This window comes from Conger conger, chromosome 9 (genome assembly GCF_963514075.1).
Source record: "Conger conger chromosome 9, fConCon1.1, whole genome shotgun sequence".
Lineage (NCBI taxonomy): Eukaryota > Metazoa > Chordata > Actinopteri > Anguilliformes > Congridae > Conger > Conger conger.
The window spans coordinates 36,594,445-36,613,287 of NC_083768.1; the positions used below are offsets into that span (position 1 = coordinate 36,594,445).

General features: G+C 47.9%; 1 protein-coding gene across 8 annotated transcripts in view; it reads right to left on the reverse strand.

The window, feature by feature from the left end:
* Positions 1–18,843, reverse strand: part of LOC133138029 (histone-lysine N-methyltransferase 2C-like) — a 122,949-nt gene that overhangs the window by 36,642 nt on the left and 67,464 nt on the right. For 4 of the 8 annotated variants that reach the window (XM_061256503.1, XM_061256504.1, XM_061256502.1 and 1 more), the window contains exons 15-29: positions 16,713–16,832; positions 13,483–13,599; positions 12,922–13,032; positions 12,186–12,290; positions 10,244–10,425; positions 9,060–9,224; positions 8,660–8,769; positions 8,225–8,302; positions 7,907–8,119; positions 6,675–6,803; positions 4,924–5,043; positions 4,487–4,617; positions 2,637–2,838; positions 838–942; positions 409–456 (exon numbers count right to left, since the gene is read on the reverse strand). In XM_061256503.1, coding sequence (XP_061112487.1) covers positions 409–456; positions 838–942; positions 2,637–2,838; positions 4,487–4,617; positions 4,924–5,043; positions 6,675–6,803; positions 7,907–8,119; positions 8,225–8,302; positions 8,660–8,769; positions 9,060–9,224; positions 10,244–10,425; positions 12,186–12,290; positions 12,922–13,032; positions 13,483–13,599; positions 16,713–16,832 — 1,936 coding nt within the window. The remainder of the gene's footprint in view (positions 1–408; positions 457–837; positions 943–2,636; positions 2,839–4,486; positions 4,618–4,923; positions 5,044–6,674; positions 6,804–7,906; positions 8,120–8,224; positions 8,303–8,659; positions 8,770–9,059; positions 9,225–10,243; positions 10,426–12,185; positions 12,291–12,921; positions 13,033–13,482; positions 13,600–16,712; positions 16,833–18,843) is intronic. The other 4 variants (XM_061256509.1, XM_061256506.1, XM_061256508.1 and 1 more) reach the window with 2 other exon arrangements.

Sequence of the window (18,843 nt, forward strand, 5' to 3'; positions counted from 1 at the left end):
CACCTTTATTCTTCTGAGGGAGAAGCACTGGTGGTGCATTGCGTGGATGGAGCTTTGTGCAAGATGGGTTTTCGACCACCACCGCAAGACGCTGCCACTCAACCTGAACTTCACTTTCACCATAAACAACCTCAAATGTCATTCATTTCATTGAATCAAATGCCTCCCTGTTTTAGGTAATCAGAAATATTTCCAGCATGACAGCAGTCGCTGATAAAAATAAAGGTTAGTGAAACATGCAGTTAATCAGAGGTGGTGAATTGCACAGCAATACAGCAGAACACTGCAAGGGATGGGGTGGGGGGGGGGGGGCTCAGGAAAGTGTGTAAAAGCACAGGGTCAGCTGACGGAGAGGAGAGAGGCGGGGACTACTGCAAGCCATGGATAGGCCATGGATTCATCTCTTACCAAATGGAGAGGGAGGGTTCTCGACCTGGAAAGGGCATAAATCAAGACCTACGGGAACCCAAACCAGATAAAACGGGTGAATAAAACAATGAAATGAGAAAGAAAAAAAATACAAACAAAACAGCTTAAAAAAAACTCGTGCAAATATACCCAGTAAAAACGCCAACCCAAGAACATTACGATAAAGCAGAGGAAACACAAAAAGAGATATATTATTTTGTGGTTGCAAAACTAAAGTGAGTAGAAAAAGATGCAACACCATGAGCAAAACAAAGTCACGTGTTTAGCTTAAGAGAACGAACGGTAGGGTCACGGGTGTAAATAAAACTGCATGTGAAAGCTTAACTCAGCAGGCGGAGAAAGCTGCATGGATTTTTAAAAAATAGTCTGAGTAACTGAACGAATCTTATGATGCCACATCTGACATACCCGAATCGTCGGTTGGCTTCCCCAAGTCACCTGACAGCATTCCCAGGATGTCTGCATCAGTGTTCAATACTTCTGAAAGGTCTTCCAGCGGATCCTCGGGGTTAGCTAGGGACAGAGGCAAACAAGTTTATGTGATTTTCTGTAGCAGTTACTCACTCACCTTGGGGAATACTGCTCTCCTTGATAACACCGTAAACCGTGTATCCAATAACAACATTGTATCAGGGCTATTTTTGAACTGCCAATTTGTGAAAAGCCAACAGCCCTCCACTCTACAACCGCCCCCGACCCCAAAGGAAAAATGAAACCATTCTGTTTTAACGGCTCAAAGTTTGGAGTACTGGCCGCATTTTCAAAAGGTGGCAGAAAACTGAAAAAAAAATGCCCAGCATCAGCACTGTTTTCTCTTGTGTTTGGGGGAAACAACCTGACACAATGAGGTTATGAGCCTGAATGGCAAAATAGCTTGTTTTTGTGAGACTGGGGTGAAGCTCCACCACTCGTTCTTGGCGGTGTGTCACACTCCACATTGCGAACCTGAACCGCGGCCAGATTAGCGGAAACTGTGGCCGGAGACAGGTCGACACGCGATTGGCCGGGGTGCGACTCCCCTAGTTGGCCCAGCAACAGAGGCCTGTGTAGATCAGTTGGTGGATTCCATGAGGAAAGGCAAGTGGCAGCTGGCTTTATACATTTCAGAGGATGTAGCCTAAATGCTAATCGGTCTGCTTAAAAGCTGGCAGACAATACTGCTGCACTGGGATTAGCAGTTGTTATCAAGGGCTAAAACAAGTCTGGGTAAACACATTTTACAATCACATAATCTAGTTTTGACTTGGTGGTGAAGATCTGCGAAATTGGCCTATAAGTAGAATAAGAATGAAATGAGATTATGTTATTAGCTGGGGTATGAAGAGATATTAACTGGAATTGCGCGGTGTGCTGAAGGTGGCTAAAGACCAAGCAGTGCTTGTCGGCATCCATAATGGTTGAAGCAAGACAGCCGAAGCTATTACTGTGGTGCGTCACCTCAGATTCAAGAAGGGGGGAGGGGGGAGCGCGGGGCAGAGACACAAGGGCAGGATGCCCAGCTCCTGCCCATTTATTTAGGGTTTCAACTTAGAGAAAATGGAGAGGCAGGGAGAGAGAGTGGGAGAGCACACGAGTGGAGAGAGTAAGAGAAATGGGGAGAGTGAGGTGGAGACAGGGAGAGTGTAACAGAGAGAGGGGGAGAGTGTGAAATGGAGATGGAGAGAGGGAAGGAAGAGAGAGAGCGAGAGGAAAAAGTTAATTATCCCCGCTCACAGCTTGCTCTGTGCATTGAGCAGGTATATTCCTCCTGACAGGACACTGTTGGGGGACAGGGGGGGATGTCCAGCAACATTTGTGAGTGAGGCAGGTCAAGCGTGTGTGTCTGCCCGAGTGTGTGTGTCCGTTTGGGTCTGTGCCTGCGTGAGTGTGTTTGCCCGTGCGTGTGTGTCTGCGTGAGTGTGTGTGTCCGTTTGAGTCTGTGCCTGCGTGAGTGTGTTTGCCCGTGCGTGTGTGTCTGTGTGAGTGTGTGTGTCGGTTTGAGTTTGCCCGTGCGTGTGTGTCTGTGTGTGTCTGTGTGAGTGTGTGTGTCGGTTTGAGTTTGCCCATGTGTGTGTGTCTGTGTGAGTGTGTGTCTCTGGGTGTGAGTGTGAGTGTGTGTGTGTGTGTGTGTGTGTGTGTGTGTGTGTGTGTGTGTGTGTGTGTGTGTGTGTGTGAGTGTGTGTGTGTGAGTGTGTGTGTGAGTTTTCCCGCGCGCGTGTGGAACGTACCGGAAGCCCCAGGTTTGGCAGAGACAGGCGTGGCCGCGGCGCTCAGCAGCGGGTCGGAGGAGGGGTCCAGGAAGCTGGCGCTCGGGGGCTTGCTGTCCGTGTGGGCGTTGCCGTGGCTGCGGTCGTCGTCTGAGAGCCCGGTCTCTAGGGCCTGCTTACTCTGCCGGCTTTTGTCCAGCAGCTCCTTCCCAAAGAAGGCTTCCTGCAGAGACCAATCACAGAGCATCAGATCTGAGCCACCATTACATCAGGCCCTGTAAGCTCAACTCAACCTTAAACCCCTATTCCTATTTCACAAAAAAAAGAATGAAAAACAGAGACTATTTTTACAATTATTATTATTATTATTATTGTTGTTGTTGTTGTTATAATAACTGAAAAACTGGGTATTTTTACAACTATTATTATTATTACTATTATTATTGTCGTAATAATACCAATGATAATAATAATAACCATATTAATATTATTTTTATTATTACTATTATTATTGTTGTAATAATACCAATGATAATAATAATAATAACCATATTAATATTATTATTATTATTATTATTATGATTAATAATCACTGTCATTCTTTTGGAGCATACTCGCATTAAAATGTATTCCAGGAGATGCCTCAAGCCCTGCTAGAACAAGGGCATGGTGAGCACTGGCTCCAGACTGAAAAGTGACAGATGTAAAAGCCTGTGAGGACTGGGAGATGTGCAGGGGTCGGCTGAGTGCTGCTGAAACTGCAGCAGTCACGGCTCCCCGGGGATAACAGTCTCTTCTGGAGGCCGGGGACATTGGGCCAGGACAGAGGAGACCAGCCACAAACGTGTCCCTCTGCAGCCGGCTGGTCTCCCCCTCATTAAAACCCCTCTTTAAATAACCGATTAAAGTCCTCCCTCCATCGAGGTCCTTAGGTTTCATTCTGTAGCGTGGCGTGAGAGCGCCCAGGGCCAGTGTTTTAATGCGCCTCTCACAGTCTGAATGTGGAGCGCCACTGAGCGTGCCCAGAGTCCCGCCTGGTCGAGTGCGAGCCCGCTCCGCTCCGAATACGCTGCGTGAACGAACACGGAAAACAACGCGGGGAAAAGAAGACAAAAGCGCAGTCTCTCATCTCCGATTTAGCTTTAATCTCGTTATTCAAAAGCAAGTGCTTTTGAGAAGACGTTCTGAATGTCCGCTCAGAGCAAATGAGAACTCTTCAATGACAGGCCTGTGAAAGAAAGGGGCACTTCCTCCATCCAGGCTTCGACAGCAGCCAGCTTACGCACCACACCGGCTCATGTGACCGTCTCTGTGAGACTGCCTCAAAATAAAGCCACATCAATCCTACCGAGAGATCCGGTTCCACAACCCGAGAGAGAAATAACATGGAAAATAATCGAAATAAAAAAATAACTAAAAGAAAGGAACCTCTTAGCCCTCTGTACTACTCAGAGAGGACAAGCAGTTCTAAAAAAGAAAGCACTTGGTTAGATGTTCATTAAGTAGGTACTAAATTCAGGTCCAGAAAAGCCTTTCAGAAAAACACGTGCCTCATCCAATAAGTAAGCAAACCTCAAGCATAATTGTTACTTTTAATTTTATTCATCAAAGGTAACCATTATTTTCACTGACAAACCACGCAAACCAAAGTCAGAAAGGAACTGACCCACAACAAAAGGGTTGCACCCTTAAATAATAAAAAGAGAATTCATATTCCCTTTAGTTTTAAATAATGGAAATTACAGGGCTCTTCATTTTGAAGCAAGAATTAATTCCTGGAACCTGTTTAGTTCCAGGAATTAAGTATGATATAGATGGAAAAATAAAGAAGAATGATTCATATGAGCAAGCGTTTGCTAGTGCAAACCCACCTGCAGATAGGAGGGGAAGGCCTCCTCCAGTTTGGTTTTCTTCTTGCGGTAGCGTTTCTTGGCCTTCTCCAGACACTCGGACCCTGGCACAGTCTCCTCCACGGGCGTGTCAGGCATTGCCTCACTCCAGCCTGCCACAGCCATGACCAAACACGACTTATTCACAGTCCACACTGAATGTTACATACACTCCAAAGAAGATTCTAGATCAGGGATCATCAAATGACTGTCCTTGAGAGCTGAGAACTGCTGGTTTTCCACCCTCCCTTTACCTGTGAGTTAGGGGTGATGACAGTCAATCAGTAACACTAATTCTTCAGTTATTTACTCAGAAGAAGTGAAAACCAGCGCTGGATTTAGATTTGAAGGCCAGATTTTATGACCGCTGCTCTAATTCGCTGAACTCAGGCTAAAGCAATCAGACCCTGAGTGCCTACCTTCATCTTTCCCTAGCGGGTTCTCTGACACGGACCCTGAAGAGTCCTTCCGGGAGAGGGAACGTTTGGCCTTGCCTTGACCCGCCCGGCTTCTCTGACGCACCATAAACCCGCCGATTCCTAAGGAGGGAAAACCCAACACAGTGAGAAAAGCAGGGCAAACACAGGAGTAGGGATGAAGCACAGCACCAGGACACAAGACATTAAGGCCTGTGATAGGAGCCATTATTTATGGTGACAAGTACGCCCCAGATCCCAGAAGCGTGTTTCAGCAACCATCTCGCATGCCCTTTGGGAAACATTTCAGGTACAATAAGACCAAGCTATTTTCATAGTTTTTATAGCCATATTTTATATCGCCAAGCTATATCCACAGTCTTCAACAAGACTGTAATTTAGGTTTTAACTAAATTAAGAAATAGATATCACATCTAAACATTTAGTCCTTAAAAAAGTGACATCAGCTCCTGACAGATAAAGGTAATCCACTCGCAATAGGAGGTCAGTGAATAGAAGCCACCCCACCCCCGCTCAGTAATGCAGAACATTACATTTTTTTTGTTTTATTGTATTTGAAAACAAATGCATTGGCCACTGGTTCGTCTAGAGGACACGTGACAGGGAAAGGGAAATGTTTTTGTTTTGTCCCAAGGGAAAAATAAACACTCCTTATATCTTTCAAAAGCCTTGGCCATAAAAGAATGAGGTCTCTCTCCTGCTCCCTTTCTCTCTCTAATTGCTTCTGAGATCAAAGGATGCAAAATGGGCAGTACCTTAGGAGAAAGAAAGAATTTCAGAACAGAAAGAAACCATATAACAAAAAGGACAGTCTCATCATTAAGGCTATTTATGGTTCACCAGTGTACACCCTGAACAAAACAGACTACTGTAAAGAAAGAGCAGACCAAATCACTAAAACCACTATATAAAACACTATACAAATGAAGACCTTAAATTCAACAGATGGTTTGCCATTGAAATCAATTTCTATCCATCTATCTATACATCATTACCAATGCACGTTTACAAGATCAAGCATGAAGCAGGCCGGTTCAACAGCTGACCATAATCTGCTTCCTCCATAATTACGGCTCTGTCTGTCTGTAAGAATAAAGAAGTCCTATGTCCCTGGGTACACTATTAGGCAGCTATAAACAGGAGCCTATAGAGGTAGCAAAATATTGGATTTGTTCTGCCAGAGCGGGGTTGCCAAAGGTTGCTCCTGTAAACATTTCATTAGGTCCTCTCAATTGTCCATTAGCTATCAGAAGTAGCCAGTGAACAAAACACTTGTGCTCAGAATGGCAATAAAACCAAAAGTAGTTACAGGTGAATAGGTGAATGCTGTGGATGGGTGGATGTGCTTCAACTGTAGTGCTATAGAGGCTCAATCAATCAACAAACGGTCAGGGCAGTGACACATTAGCACACCTGAAGCCAGGCCGAATTTGCAGTATTCTACCTTTTTGAGAAAACAAAATTACATTTGACAGCATCAGGAGGCTAGCTTTAGGCACAAGGCCACACCCAAATTAAGTGATGGGTTTAGTGAATGGGATAAGGCCAATGCTACATAATACAGAGAAAGAAAGAAAGAAAGAGAAAGAAAGGCCTTTAAAGTCAGGGGAAAGTGCTCCTCTGAAAGGCGAGCTTCAGTAGCGAGCCACTGTGGGCCTTGTTTAAGGATTTGTCGTGCGCACTGCGCCATTTCACGGTCCGGTGGAGATGTCGTCTCCAATCAGGCCCCCTACCCGGCCGGTACGGTTTCCTCTTCCTCTTCTTGGCGCCGTCCGGGCCCTCGGGCCCCTTGCCGTCCTCGTCTGCGGCCTCCCGCTCCGGGCTGGAGTCAGACTTCCCCACGCAGTCCAAGTGGTCTCCCTCTGCACGGGGCCACACACACACAATCTCACCGTCAGAGACTACGCAGTCACCTCATCGCGAGATCAAGGGGAGGTCAATTTGCACAACACAATTTTCATATTTAAAGTCCTTACGCCCTCTCCCTGGTATATTTACTCCCCACATATTCCGTTCCGCTCATTCTCACCACCCTGTAGAATTAATCCCTGTGAGTCAGGAAAGGACTGAAGCTTTTAATTACTTTACGATTTCCAGGTCATTTAAAAAGTTTTGCGTTTGCGGAAAACTCTTGTTTTAGAAGCTGAAGAAGGGAATTCTCCCACTGTTCCTCGACATGACATGACAAATTCCACTTACTGAAACGAGGACACACCTGGAATAATCACACCCAAATAAACACCTCGCTAACATCTCAGACGACAGAAAAAGCGAACGTTAATTAACGCGGCGGCGGCTCTGGATGCACCGAGGGGGTGATCTTCAAAATAAAGCCCCAGCAGGGCGTGAACATGGCAGAAACGCCACCCCAGCACCTCACATCGGAGCGACAATTTCAGTGCCAGGCAACAAAAAAAAAACTTAATTTGCTTATTAATAACATAAAAATGAAAGCTTTCTGAGCTGAAAGAACAGCCAGAGAGCTCGAAGAAAAAGCAACCGAAAAGAATGGATACACTGTAAATAAATATGATAAAAGTCCATATTGTCAGTGAAAAGAAACTGCAGTAAATACAATTAACTGACCAAACAATGCATTACAACATGGATAAAAAAAGCAGTGTTACATTCCTCGCCATAATATTCAGCAAAATGGTCCACACCCACTCGACTATGTACTATTGACTCTCCCCTGAAACTCACAATATACATTTAAAACAATTATATTGTGGGTTCAAGTGATATTTTAAAATTCTGTTTTGCAACCCAAAAAAACAAAAACAACTACAACAAGTACAAGTACAACAAGTACTGTGTCTGCAGTCGGTACAGAAACATTTATGCACCATGAGGCCCTGGATTGTGAGTTGCACGAGGAGCAGGTTCTCTCCACCTGGCTCACACACTACGGAGCGGAGCAGAGCACGGGGGTACGGGTGAGAGTTCGGGGGGAGGGCGGGGGTACCTCTGCTGTCGTCCAGGTCCCCGTCGCGGGAGTGCTCGGACTGGGGGTCGGGCGGGGTCTGCAGCACGGCCACGCTGTTCTGGTTGATGATCTTCAGCTTGAGTTTGGGTTTGGGCCGTTTCCGGCGGGAGGCCGCCGCGGCCAGGCTCTGCAGCTGGGACAGGCCCGACTCGGTCAGGCACACGCCGTCCTGCGTGTACGTCTTCGCCGGGTCTGACGCACAGAGGGAAGGGGGAGGGGGGAGTCAGTCTCCGAGCCGCACCATTAAAACCCAAACAGCTGTGTTTGTACCAAAAAAAAAAAAACATGGCCCGTTACCCAGTTCCTTAATTTTCGCCACGATCTGCGGCGCGATTGGTGGCTCGACGGGTTCCGCGGAGGCTGCGACTGTGGTGACTGCACGAAACAGGCGGATCAAAACAAGAGCATTAGAGCAAGTGGCGGAGATCCAAATCTCACAGTAATGGACATGTAGAGTGCTCTGCAGGACTAACACTTTCCAGTCTCTCAGGAGCATCTGAGCCAAAAACTACCGCAAACAACAGATACAATCTTCTCCTACCATAACCCCCCACCCTGATACAATTCTCTAAGGACCGTAACTGGATGGGAAAAAAAAATGCACTTGTGTCCTCCATTTTGGCTCCACCACACACAGAGGAGCAGGGAAAGACAGGGGAGGGAGGGGAGTGGAGGGTAACCAGCAGCTACGGTCTCTGCGCTGGCTCTCCTCCAGGCGGCCCAAAGCCTCACCCTGCGACGGCGGCATGTGGGCGCGGCACATGGTGCAGTCGAAGCTGTCGTCCGCCGCGGTCTCCACCTCCTCCTCCGTGTTCAGATTCTGACACGCCGCGTGCATCCACCTGCGAGGAGGAGGAACGGAATGAGTCTCTGGACGTAAAAACATTTTCACAAAAACTGCAGCAGATGGGACCAAAAAACCCCGCAGCTCAACCCCCGTGGCTAGAGAGCGTGAGCTCGTCGACGGAGCAGTCGTATCGGAAGGCCGGCCTGGACGTCCGCAGTGAACGGCGCAGATAAAACCCGGAGGTGCAGCGGGGGGGGGGGAACGGAGGGTTCGGGAGGGGAGGCCCGCGCTACGGCGGGACCGTTTCAACATCCCCCAGAAGCGTTAGCGGCCGGGCGTGCCCACCTGTCGCACTGACGGCACTGCACGATGAGCTCCTCCTCGCAGTACTTCTGCAGGCACACGGGGCAGCTGGCCAGACTGGCGCAGGGGGCGCACTGGGTGTAATTGTTCTGCCAGTCGCAGCGCGGGCCAGGGGAGGTGGCACCGCACTGGGTACAGGAGACGCACCTGCAGAAAGATTCACGGCGCATTTATTTCATGTGGTTTTTAAACAGACAATGGACTATTTTACAACACTTCCATTCAATAAGCCAACTACTCCCACATCGTTTCATTTCAAATTCAAATTTGATTAGCGCAGAGTAGAAAACGTCCCAATACTTGCATTTATGTGTACATATATACAACACACTGAAACGCAACAGAGCATCTGAAGAATGTGACCTTCCGCTCCAGCTTACACAAACCCAGTTGTTAAACATCTTAACTGCCACACAGCAATTACATGCAGTCATTTAGAATGAATACGGCCAAAACAAAAATAATGAAGCGTGTGAAACCATTCCTCTGAACGTGTTCTGAAGAAACGGCAGGCAAGCTCACCCATTAGACACTGATCCGACACAAAACCATCACCCATTTAAAAAAATATGAGAACAGTGCTAAATGTAAGCGGGTGGGAGCTTATGGTAGTCTGAATCATTACTAGCAGGTCTAGGATCTGATCTGTAGAAACTGCCACTAATCAAAGTCTATACCATAATTGCATGTGATACAGGAACTGATCTGGAACCAGTTCATTGTGGGCAAACTCTAATGGGGAGAGCAGGCAGTGTGAAGTGTTGGGTAAGGGGTGGGGGTGGAGCGGTGTGAGGAGGTAGGGGTAGGGGGCAGAGCCAGGTGGGGTGAGGGGTCGGAGTTAGGTTAGAGAGGCAGGTAAAGACTGAACGGTGGGGGTCAGAAGTTAGGTTAGAGAGGCAGGTAAAGTGGGAAAGGTGGAGGTCAGAAGTTAGGTTAGAGAGGCAGGTAAAGACTGAAAGGTGGCGGTCAGAAGTTAGGTAAGAGAGGCAGGTAAAGAGGGAGAGGTGGGGGTCAGAAGTTAGGTTAGGGAGGCAGGTAAAGAGGGAGAGGTGGGGGTCAGAAGTTAGGTTAGGGAGGCAGGTAAAGAGGGAGAGGTGGGGGTCAGAAGTTAGGTTAGGGAGGCAGGTAAAGAGGGAGAGGTGGGGGTCAGAGGGGGCATTTCTCACCATCTGCACTTCCAGCTGTCCGTGGGGACAGTCTGCAGGGGCGGGTCCAGGCAGTAGGTGTGGTAACTGATGTCGCAGTCGTCACACAGAAGCAGTCGGCCGGGGTCTGTAGCCTTCCCGCACTCCTCACACACCGTGCACTCCAGACAACGCCAGCCTTTGCTCAGCACAACCCGCGTGATCTGCAAACAGAGCACATCGGTCAGCCCAAGGGTCAAAGTTCAAGAAGTCAGGGACCAAGAAGCGAGATTGGAAATACCAATGTTAAGAAATGTATTTTCACATTGACGTTTTTCAGACAATACTGCAGGTTACCAAGGTATATCAGTCATGACCTTTAAGGAAGAGAAGAATATTACAGCTAAAATGTTGGCATATTAACAAAGATAGAATATAAAAGGAGAAAGAATGCATGGCTGGTTGAAGATGAGACAGAATCACAGCTTCAAAGCCTCCCCAATAGAAAGCGAAAGTGAGAAGAGAAAGAAAGCAGGGTTTAGGCGATCACTAAAATAGCATAGCTGAGGCAGGCCTCTTTGTCAAGTGAACATACTCAGGGACTTGCAGCCGCTGGTGAGAGATCAGTTTAACAGCAAGCTTCAACTTAATCTTCGACCATAAAGCACCCCCCCCCCCCGCCCTATTGTGACCGCAGAGAGTCATATTGTCATCTAGTGGTCACAAGCCCTTTGATTTAGGGGCTGAATCTAATTTCGCGGAAGACTTCACTGACATCAGCAGTTTTATTTATGAAACTTCAAACGCTTTTCTGTTGTTCAAAAAAGAAAAGCACAAAAAGTGATGTAAATGCTACACTTTGGACTTTATTTTTGTTGTTCTTAACACAACTTGTTCGGTACATATGCATAACGTTATCAAGACTTAGCATGTTGACCGTATAGCAAGTTAATTAAGACATTCTGAAGAAGTCTGGCAATGCAGATTGACAGAGCCTAATCTCATCATTCTCATCAGTGTTCAAGGGCCGTGCAGACACAAGTCTCTCAGGGTCTCTTCTCCCTCAGGCCCAGTCTTCTCCCACTTGAAAATGAAAATGACTTTAAAATGATAAAGAGTATTCTGAAAGTCAGCTTTGACAGATGATTGGCTCAGGCACCACTAAACAAAATGAGGTATTGAACTGCTAGGATGGCTGAGGTGAAGTTATTTAGAGTAGTAATGAGACAGAATTGTGACTAATAATCACAGTTGCATTTTCAGTTATTTGGTGCCATCATGACAAAAATCTCCTATCTGAAATAACAACTTATCAGAAAAGGCCATCAATACCCAAAAGCATCAATTCTGAGAAAAATGCAATTCTAAATGAGCAACGCACTGTATCTTTCTCCGAGATGACGTTCAATTACAATAGCACTACCTGGTAATACAAAACGTCGATAAGAATATTCCCAGAAACCGGAAAACGCAGAAGGAACAAAAGTAAAATATAAACACGTGTGCGTTTAATTTCCAGCCTACATTGACTCATATTAAACGGAGATTGCATAAGAGTGCTTTAAAACCTCTCGACGAGAAGAGTTCTCTACTTCACTGCAGGGAAGATCGGGTGGCGTAATCTTCAGCCACAATAGCAGCCCAGCCACCTTAGGCTTAGGGAATTTGGCATCCTGAGTTTGTTTGCTGTAATTGCGGGCGTTTTGGCGATAAGGATCAGGGCACTCCCGCTAAGCCTCATTGGATTTAGCGGCGCACAATGGCGATGTGTGCCTTTTAATCCACTCTAATCCACGCTTTACACAGGAGTTGAGCGCTGCCTCAGGAACGAAGGCTCCGCACTGCTCCCCCGTCGCGGAGGTATCTACCCGCGCGGCAGTGAGGAGCGCCGCGGCCCCGTGGCCCCGGGAGCCCATCGGCGGTTTGCTGAGGGGCCCTGCTGTGACAGGAGTGGTGAGGCGACCGCGTTAGCGTCGTGCTTTACCTTGATGTTGACGCAGAAGGGGTGGTAGCACTGGCCACACTGGGCGCAGGCCAGCAGTCTGCCCTCGGCCCCCTGTCCGAAACTCCCGCACACCACACACATGTCCTGGAGGAGAGGAGAGAGGGCCAGTCAGCGCCTCCGTCCATCGCATCACATACGCTAATACACGTGAGCACACATTCCGTCCATAACATAACATACGCTAATACACACAAGCACACATTCCGTACATAACATAACATACGCTAATACGCGTGAGCACACATTACGTCCATAACATAACATATGCTAATACACGCGAGCACATATTCCGTACATAACATAACATATGCTAATACACACAAGCACACATTCCATCCATGACATAACATACGATAATACACACAAGCACACATTCTGTCCAAAACATAACATACGCTAATACACACAAACACATATTCCGTCCATAACACAACATAAGCTAATACACGAAGTACACATTCCGTCCATAACATAACATATGCGAATACACAAAGCACACATTCCGTCCATAATATAACACACGCTAATACATGTGAGCACACATGCACAGGCCGAGATACATGTACATGCAAGCACCACACATATATACACACAGCCATGCATGTACAGGCACACACATATGCAGGGACACACACACATACGTGCATGCACACATGTACATGCATGCCTGTACATACACACACAGTCACGCAGAGGCCCGCGCACGCACACACACCTGTTTGAGAGTGAAGGTGTCTGAGCTGGAGAACATGACCACGGTGTTGTGCATGGCGTTCTCCTCTTCCTCCTTCCCTGGGAACGCCGTCTCCATGACGCCCACCTGCACCTGTGCAGCACGGAACAAACCCCAATGACTGCAGGGCCTGACACCAGTGCCAAACGCAGCATTTCCCAACTCTGCATGTTAAGACATACCCTGGCAGGAGAGACCAAAACCCACTCCACTGCTGTACCTGAACACTCAGTCACTCAACACTGCCACGGCATTAAAAGCGAAGGAGCCATTTTCACACACACCGATCCTGGATTAGTGCCAAGGCAGAGGGTATAGTGAATCTGTACGCAACATGACTGCAGAGCAGTAGAGTGCAGTCACATGACTAGATGTGTTGGACGCCCACGGATGGAGACCGGGCCATCATGTGCTGGCATGTGTTGACTTGCACAGAAACCTTCTGGCCTACATGTGAAGCTGCCAGAAATGCAGGGGTCTGTCACAGATGGGATTGCGTAATCAGCTTTGTGTGGCGGGCGTGTGTGTGTGTGTGGGACGTACTCCTGGAGCCGCGATGGGGCTGATTCCGTTCTTGGGCTTGGAGCGGCCGCGTCCCCCTCGTCCGGAGAGACCGGCCCCCCTGGGCCTCCGCTTGCCTGGGAAACCTGACCCCCGGCCCTGCAAGGAGCGAGAAGCACGTCAGCGTCAGGCCGGACAACAGAGCCCAGCACAGAGGGACTCGAAGCAGACCTTCCTGAGGTTGGTGAATGATGTCACAGTCACACATCCGTCACGATGACTCCCAGTGACATCATCGGTCGACCAATAACAACATCAATCTTAATCTCCCCACCCCCACCCTTCCTGAGATTCCCACAACCATTACTCACACGATGACATTTATGACGGCAAATCATAATCCCATCAATGCAAACACTCCCTATACGAGCAAGTAATCCATATTTAGCCCTCATTAATGAAACATGATTCATATACTTGATAAGCTTGATCGCATTCTTTCTTTTTTTTTTCGTTTTTTGGCACTTGTGTTAGCGGAAAGCACATTTAAGAACTCGATTAGTCATGACAAAGTTCTAGGGCATTTTGGGAGATGGCTGATGTAATGATGTCCCCAGGAACTTGGCTGGTAATTACAGAAGACTTCTCAGAATAAGGAACTCTCTTTTCTCCACCTTTGCAACTTTCTAAATTATTAGTGGTGTCCTGAAACGCCACCAACACCGATGGAAATAAAAACCGGAGACCCAGTTTCACGTCAGCACTGGGAGGACGGTCACGAGGAAAAAAGGCTGGATAAAAATAGTTAATCCACTTTTATTTTTATATATATAATATCAAAAGCAAAAAAAAAGTATTTCTATTTTGTATGACGGCAACATATTACCAGAAGAAGTAAAGTAATTGAAGTTGTTTGGTGGTTATTTCGTAGCATAAAAGATTCCAGGCTTTTGTAAAGATGCATCTGATAGCCCACACTTTTCTCTCCCACAGGGATTCGGTGAGACCCTACAATCAATTGTACCCAACTGCACAAAAGGAGGATGAGAAAGGCACATGATACCCCTTTTGTCACTCATATTCTCGGCTGTGGATGTAATGTTATCGAGATCATTATCCGCTCATAAACAGCCAAACAAAAGACACTGCACATCCCCCACTCCCCCCCCCCAAAACAATGGATCGTTCCATTTTACCCAGGAGCATCATGGCTCGGCCTGAAAAAGACCTGAGTATTTTACATTAACCCAGAACTCAGTGTTTAGTTGGACAGACTAAGATTGGAATAATGTGCTGACAGTCAAATTCTGTGAGAAATTCTCTGAAAAATGATGTGGCCTGTCAACAAGTTTCAAACGCACAATGTGTGTGTGTAAGTTGTAAGCAATACCAAGTCAGTTTCAGGGGGGAGGCTGCCGGGTCCAGGAGCATGTTCACACCAGCAGTCCTCTTGTTTTGAGCCATAGGCCACGTTGGGTTCAGACGAGGCTACAGCCGATTGTTCGGCAGCGAACCCCCCCCTTTTCCCCCCACACCCCGCACCCCCAACACAAACACAGCCACACCCAGCCAAGCACCTCCTTTCCTCCACATGGGGCGGCATGTTTACGACAAGCGTCCACGTCAGCTTCCTAAGGGAGCTTGCCAGGGGGGGGCTTTCCCACTACTGACTCTGAAGCCTGCATTTGATTTGCCTAAAATGTCACAAAACTGGAACTGTGACAGAAAGCCCAGTCCTAGGAGCTCACCTCATACCCCCCCTCCCCAGGGCCTATAATGAAGGTGAGGAACGTTGTTAGTTCACAGGATCACACACATGCAAACACACAGGGGTTTGCGTCAGAGGAGGCCTGTTTAAAGAAGCCGCCCGCCCTCAAAAACAGAGGCTTACGCAGCAGAGAGCTTTTGGTTTTTTTTCCGTAAAATGTCAAACGGCACTTCACCACAAGCACAGCCCTAAGAAAGGGCCACAAACAGCCATTTTACACCTACGAGGACAAGGACAAGAGCAGAGCTGTGCTGTATTTGATCTTCCCCCACCCCCCCCATCTGGGCCAAATCCAGCCCTCAAGATGGAACACGGCCACAAAGGAAGTGCTATTCGATCAAAAGCAACAACGAGAGGCCGATGTTTTCGATAATAATTGTAATTTTAAAAACAGCACGGCACATTTGGCGAGACATGGCTCTGAATGCTGCAGTTTAAGGACATTGGACTGTTGACAGGGCCCTTTGATGTCTCTCTGGCCATTTGAGATTCATTATGCTGTCAGCCCTTTCCTCAGAGGCTAATCGTGCCAGTCATATTGCAGTTCAATTCCAAGAATTGCCTTTCCTTGTTTTGTGTGCCTGTCTGTGTGTGTGTGTACATGTGCATGCGCGTGTCTGTGTGTGCGCACCTGTGTGTGTGTGTTTGTGTGCCTGTGTGAGTGTGTGAGAGAGAAAAAGAGAGAAAGAGAGAGAGAAAGAGGGAAAGAGAGAGCGTGTGTTTGTGTGCATATGTGTTTGTGTGTTCGTGTGCCTGTGTGAGTGTGTGAGAGAGAGAAAAAGAGAGAAAGAGAGAGCGTGTGTTTGTGTGCATATGTGTGTGTGTGTGTGTGTGTGTGTGCCTGTGCATGCGTGTGTGCGTGTGTGCGCATGTTGTCTGTGTACGAGTCTGTGTGTGTGTGCGCATGTGGGGGATGGGGGGTGGGGGTGGGGGTGCGCTGGATCAGGAAGTGGGGATTTTCAGTGTGGGACGGGTCGCTGACCTGCCCTGGCACACTGCCAGAACCAGGAGATTAGCGGCCCTGTGGCTTGGGGAAAAAACACAGGCCTGTTGGCGGGCAACAGACGGCGCCCCATGTAGCAACACGACCACTCTTGCCCCTGAACACCTGGCCCCGGTCCCTGGGCGGTCGAGTGTGTGCAGAACACCCCCCGCTGCACGGTCAAGGGCCAGCTCCACTGCCAGCTTTTTACGCAAAACTCCACTACACACTGACCACTCCCCACTAATATCAGTGTAATAATATGATATAATAATATTCATGATCATAAGTAACCTCAGAAACAAGTACCAACCAAGATACCGCACTGTGGCAATCCAGTAAAGAGATTGACATCACAGGCACAATATTTAACACAACTCTCTCCTTCGTAGGGTAGATATGTCACAGTTAGCTACAGCATGTCTAACACAAATCCAGCTAAACCACGAGACTGCTGCACTGCTAACAGGTCAACAGGCCATCAAGCAGCACCGCTACTGATTTATTTGAGGCATGTATTACCACTTTGATGCTCCAGGTGGGTGCGGTCGGGGACTGCCGGGTCTTTGCGGAGTCCCAGCCCTCAGATTGGTCCGGGGACCATGAAGGTGAGTGTGTGTTGCCGAGGGCGATCCGCATTCCCTGAGGCAAAGCGGGTGAGAGAACAGGGGACAAAATGCAGCAACATAAAATGACAGCCAGCGGAGGAAAAAAAAAACCCACAACAAATTAGAAAAGAAAAATCAAACCGACACATACACACACATGCAAACGCTGAGCCAGACAGCTGAATGGTTGGTGAGAGACTGCTGGAGCAGTGTAAGACAAAGAAAATAAAAATACATTAATAAAAACGAGGGCGCCGCGGCAGAGCGATGCGTGTTAAATTGGGAGCGGCGGGCGGGCGGAGGCGGCCGGTGTGATGAACGCAGGCGGCGGTGATAAGGCGCACACCGCCGGGGAGAGCGTGCGGCAGCCAGTTCCAGGGCGACGCCGTGGCCGTGCGCATGCATGCGGGAGGAGGAGGAGGAGGCTCGGTATTCACACACGTGAAGCAGGCCGGGGCTAACTGCATGCCAGACTTCATAAAGCGCTGTGCTCGTCTCCGCGCGGGCGTGGAGCGCGAGGCCGCGTCTCCAGGCGTGGATACACCGCCGAAGACGGGGGAGGCGCAGGGCGCCGGCGTGAAAACGCACCACCGGTGGATCCGACGGGAACGTCGCGAGAAACGTCCCACAGGGGCACTTAACACACTTTTCTGAGCTTAAGTGTTTAATCAGTGACAGTAAAAACAATTACTGCGGGGTAAAGCAGGAAAAGCGCTATTTTCTCGAGCCAATTTATGCTGAATTATGTATAACAGCGGAGAGTATTCTTTTACCACGTAAAAACTTGCCCCGAACTTACATTTTTAAAACGCTTAATAAAAACCGCTGTCGTGAACAAAACTAACCCGTAAGGAGAAGAGAAAATGAAAACAATATCATTACGGGGACTTGAGACAAATGGAAAAAACTATTTGACTGTGTAAATGCTGTTGGTGAGAGAACAGAGAGATAACAGTACCACGGAATGAACGGGCAGGGTGTGTGTATACAGGCATAGTACGTGGGTACAGATGCATGGGGCATGGTCAACAGGATGAGCATGAATGGGAGGGATCTTGAAAGCACGCCCCAGGGTTTGGAGCGTACCTCGAGATTCGTTAAAGCCCTACAGACACCCCTCCAAACAGGGAGCTCTCTGAAGGAAAAAGCAAACAAAACCACAAGATGTCTTCCCACCCGACTCTACCCAAATACGACAGGTGCAAACGGTTTCTGAGCAATCCGCGAGTGGGCTTACTCTGACGTGATAAAAACGGAAGAAGCTTGCCCACGCCATCCTATCTCCGTAATGAAAGATATTTGCTTCTGGTACGCAGGCTGGCCTTCAACCCACCAAGCCTACAGTCAACACTGCATCCTAAAAATTTTCTCCCCTCTTGCTCACTGACAACACTAAATGTGGGCTAGTCTGGTAAATAAATAAACCTGTAGAAGCTCTGAAAGATCTTATTTAAGCCCTCCCATTAAGCCATCCTAAGCAGCACATAAGCATGTATAAATATTTATGCCAACCCACAGACTGTCATTGGCTGTGCCACGTCACCACCTAAACTGATTTGGGGTCCTGTTCATTCATAAGTCATTCATAAGATGGACGGAGGTCCAGTATATGCTGAGGCAGCCTTATAAATGTGTAGGCGCTGCTAGTGACTGCTTATTAAGGCTTAATGTGGTCTCAATACATGACCTTCCAACCAAGACAGCAGCATGTACTCCAGAATTGTTATGCACAAATTGAATCACCTGCCAGTGCTACCATGATCCAGGCCAACATGCTAGTGGTCCTTCCTCAAAAACAGTTCAAAGCAATGTGGCCCATTTCAATAAACTTTACCCCAGACATGACCACATACCACCCATCTAGAAGCACACACTCCCCTAAGAAACTGAAAATGTCCAAGCTACAGTTGCCCACCCTGAAAATTAACAACAGCGACCAACAATTCTCCTGGGACATCAAAAACTGAAAATTAAATATAATAAAATAGAAGGTGTGCACATTTAATGATAAAACTCAGCAGCAGGCGAAGGCAACTGTACAAATG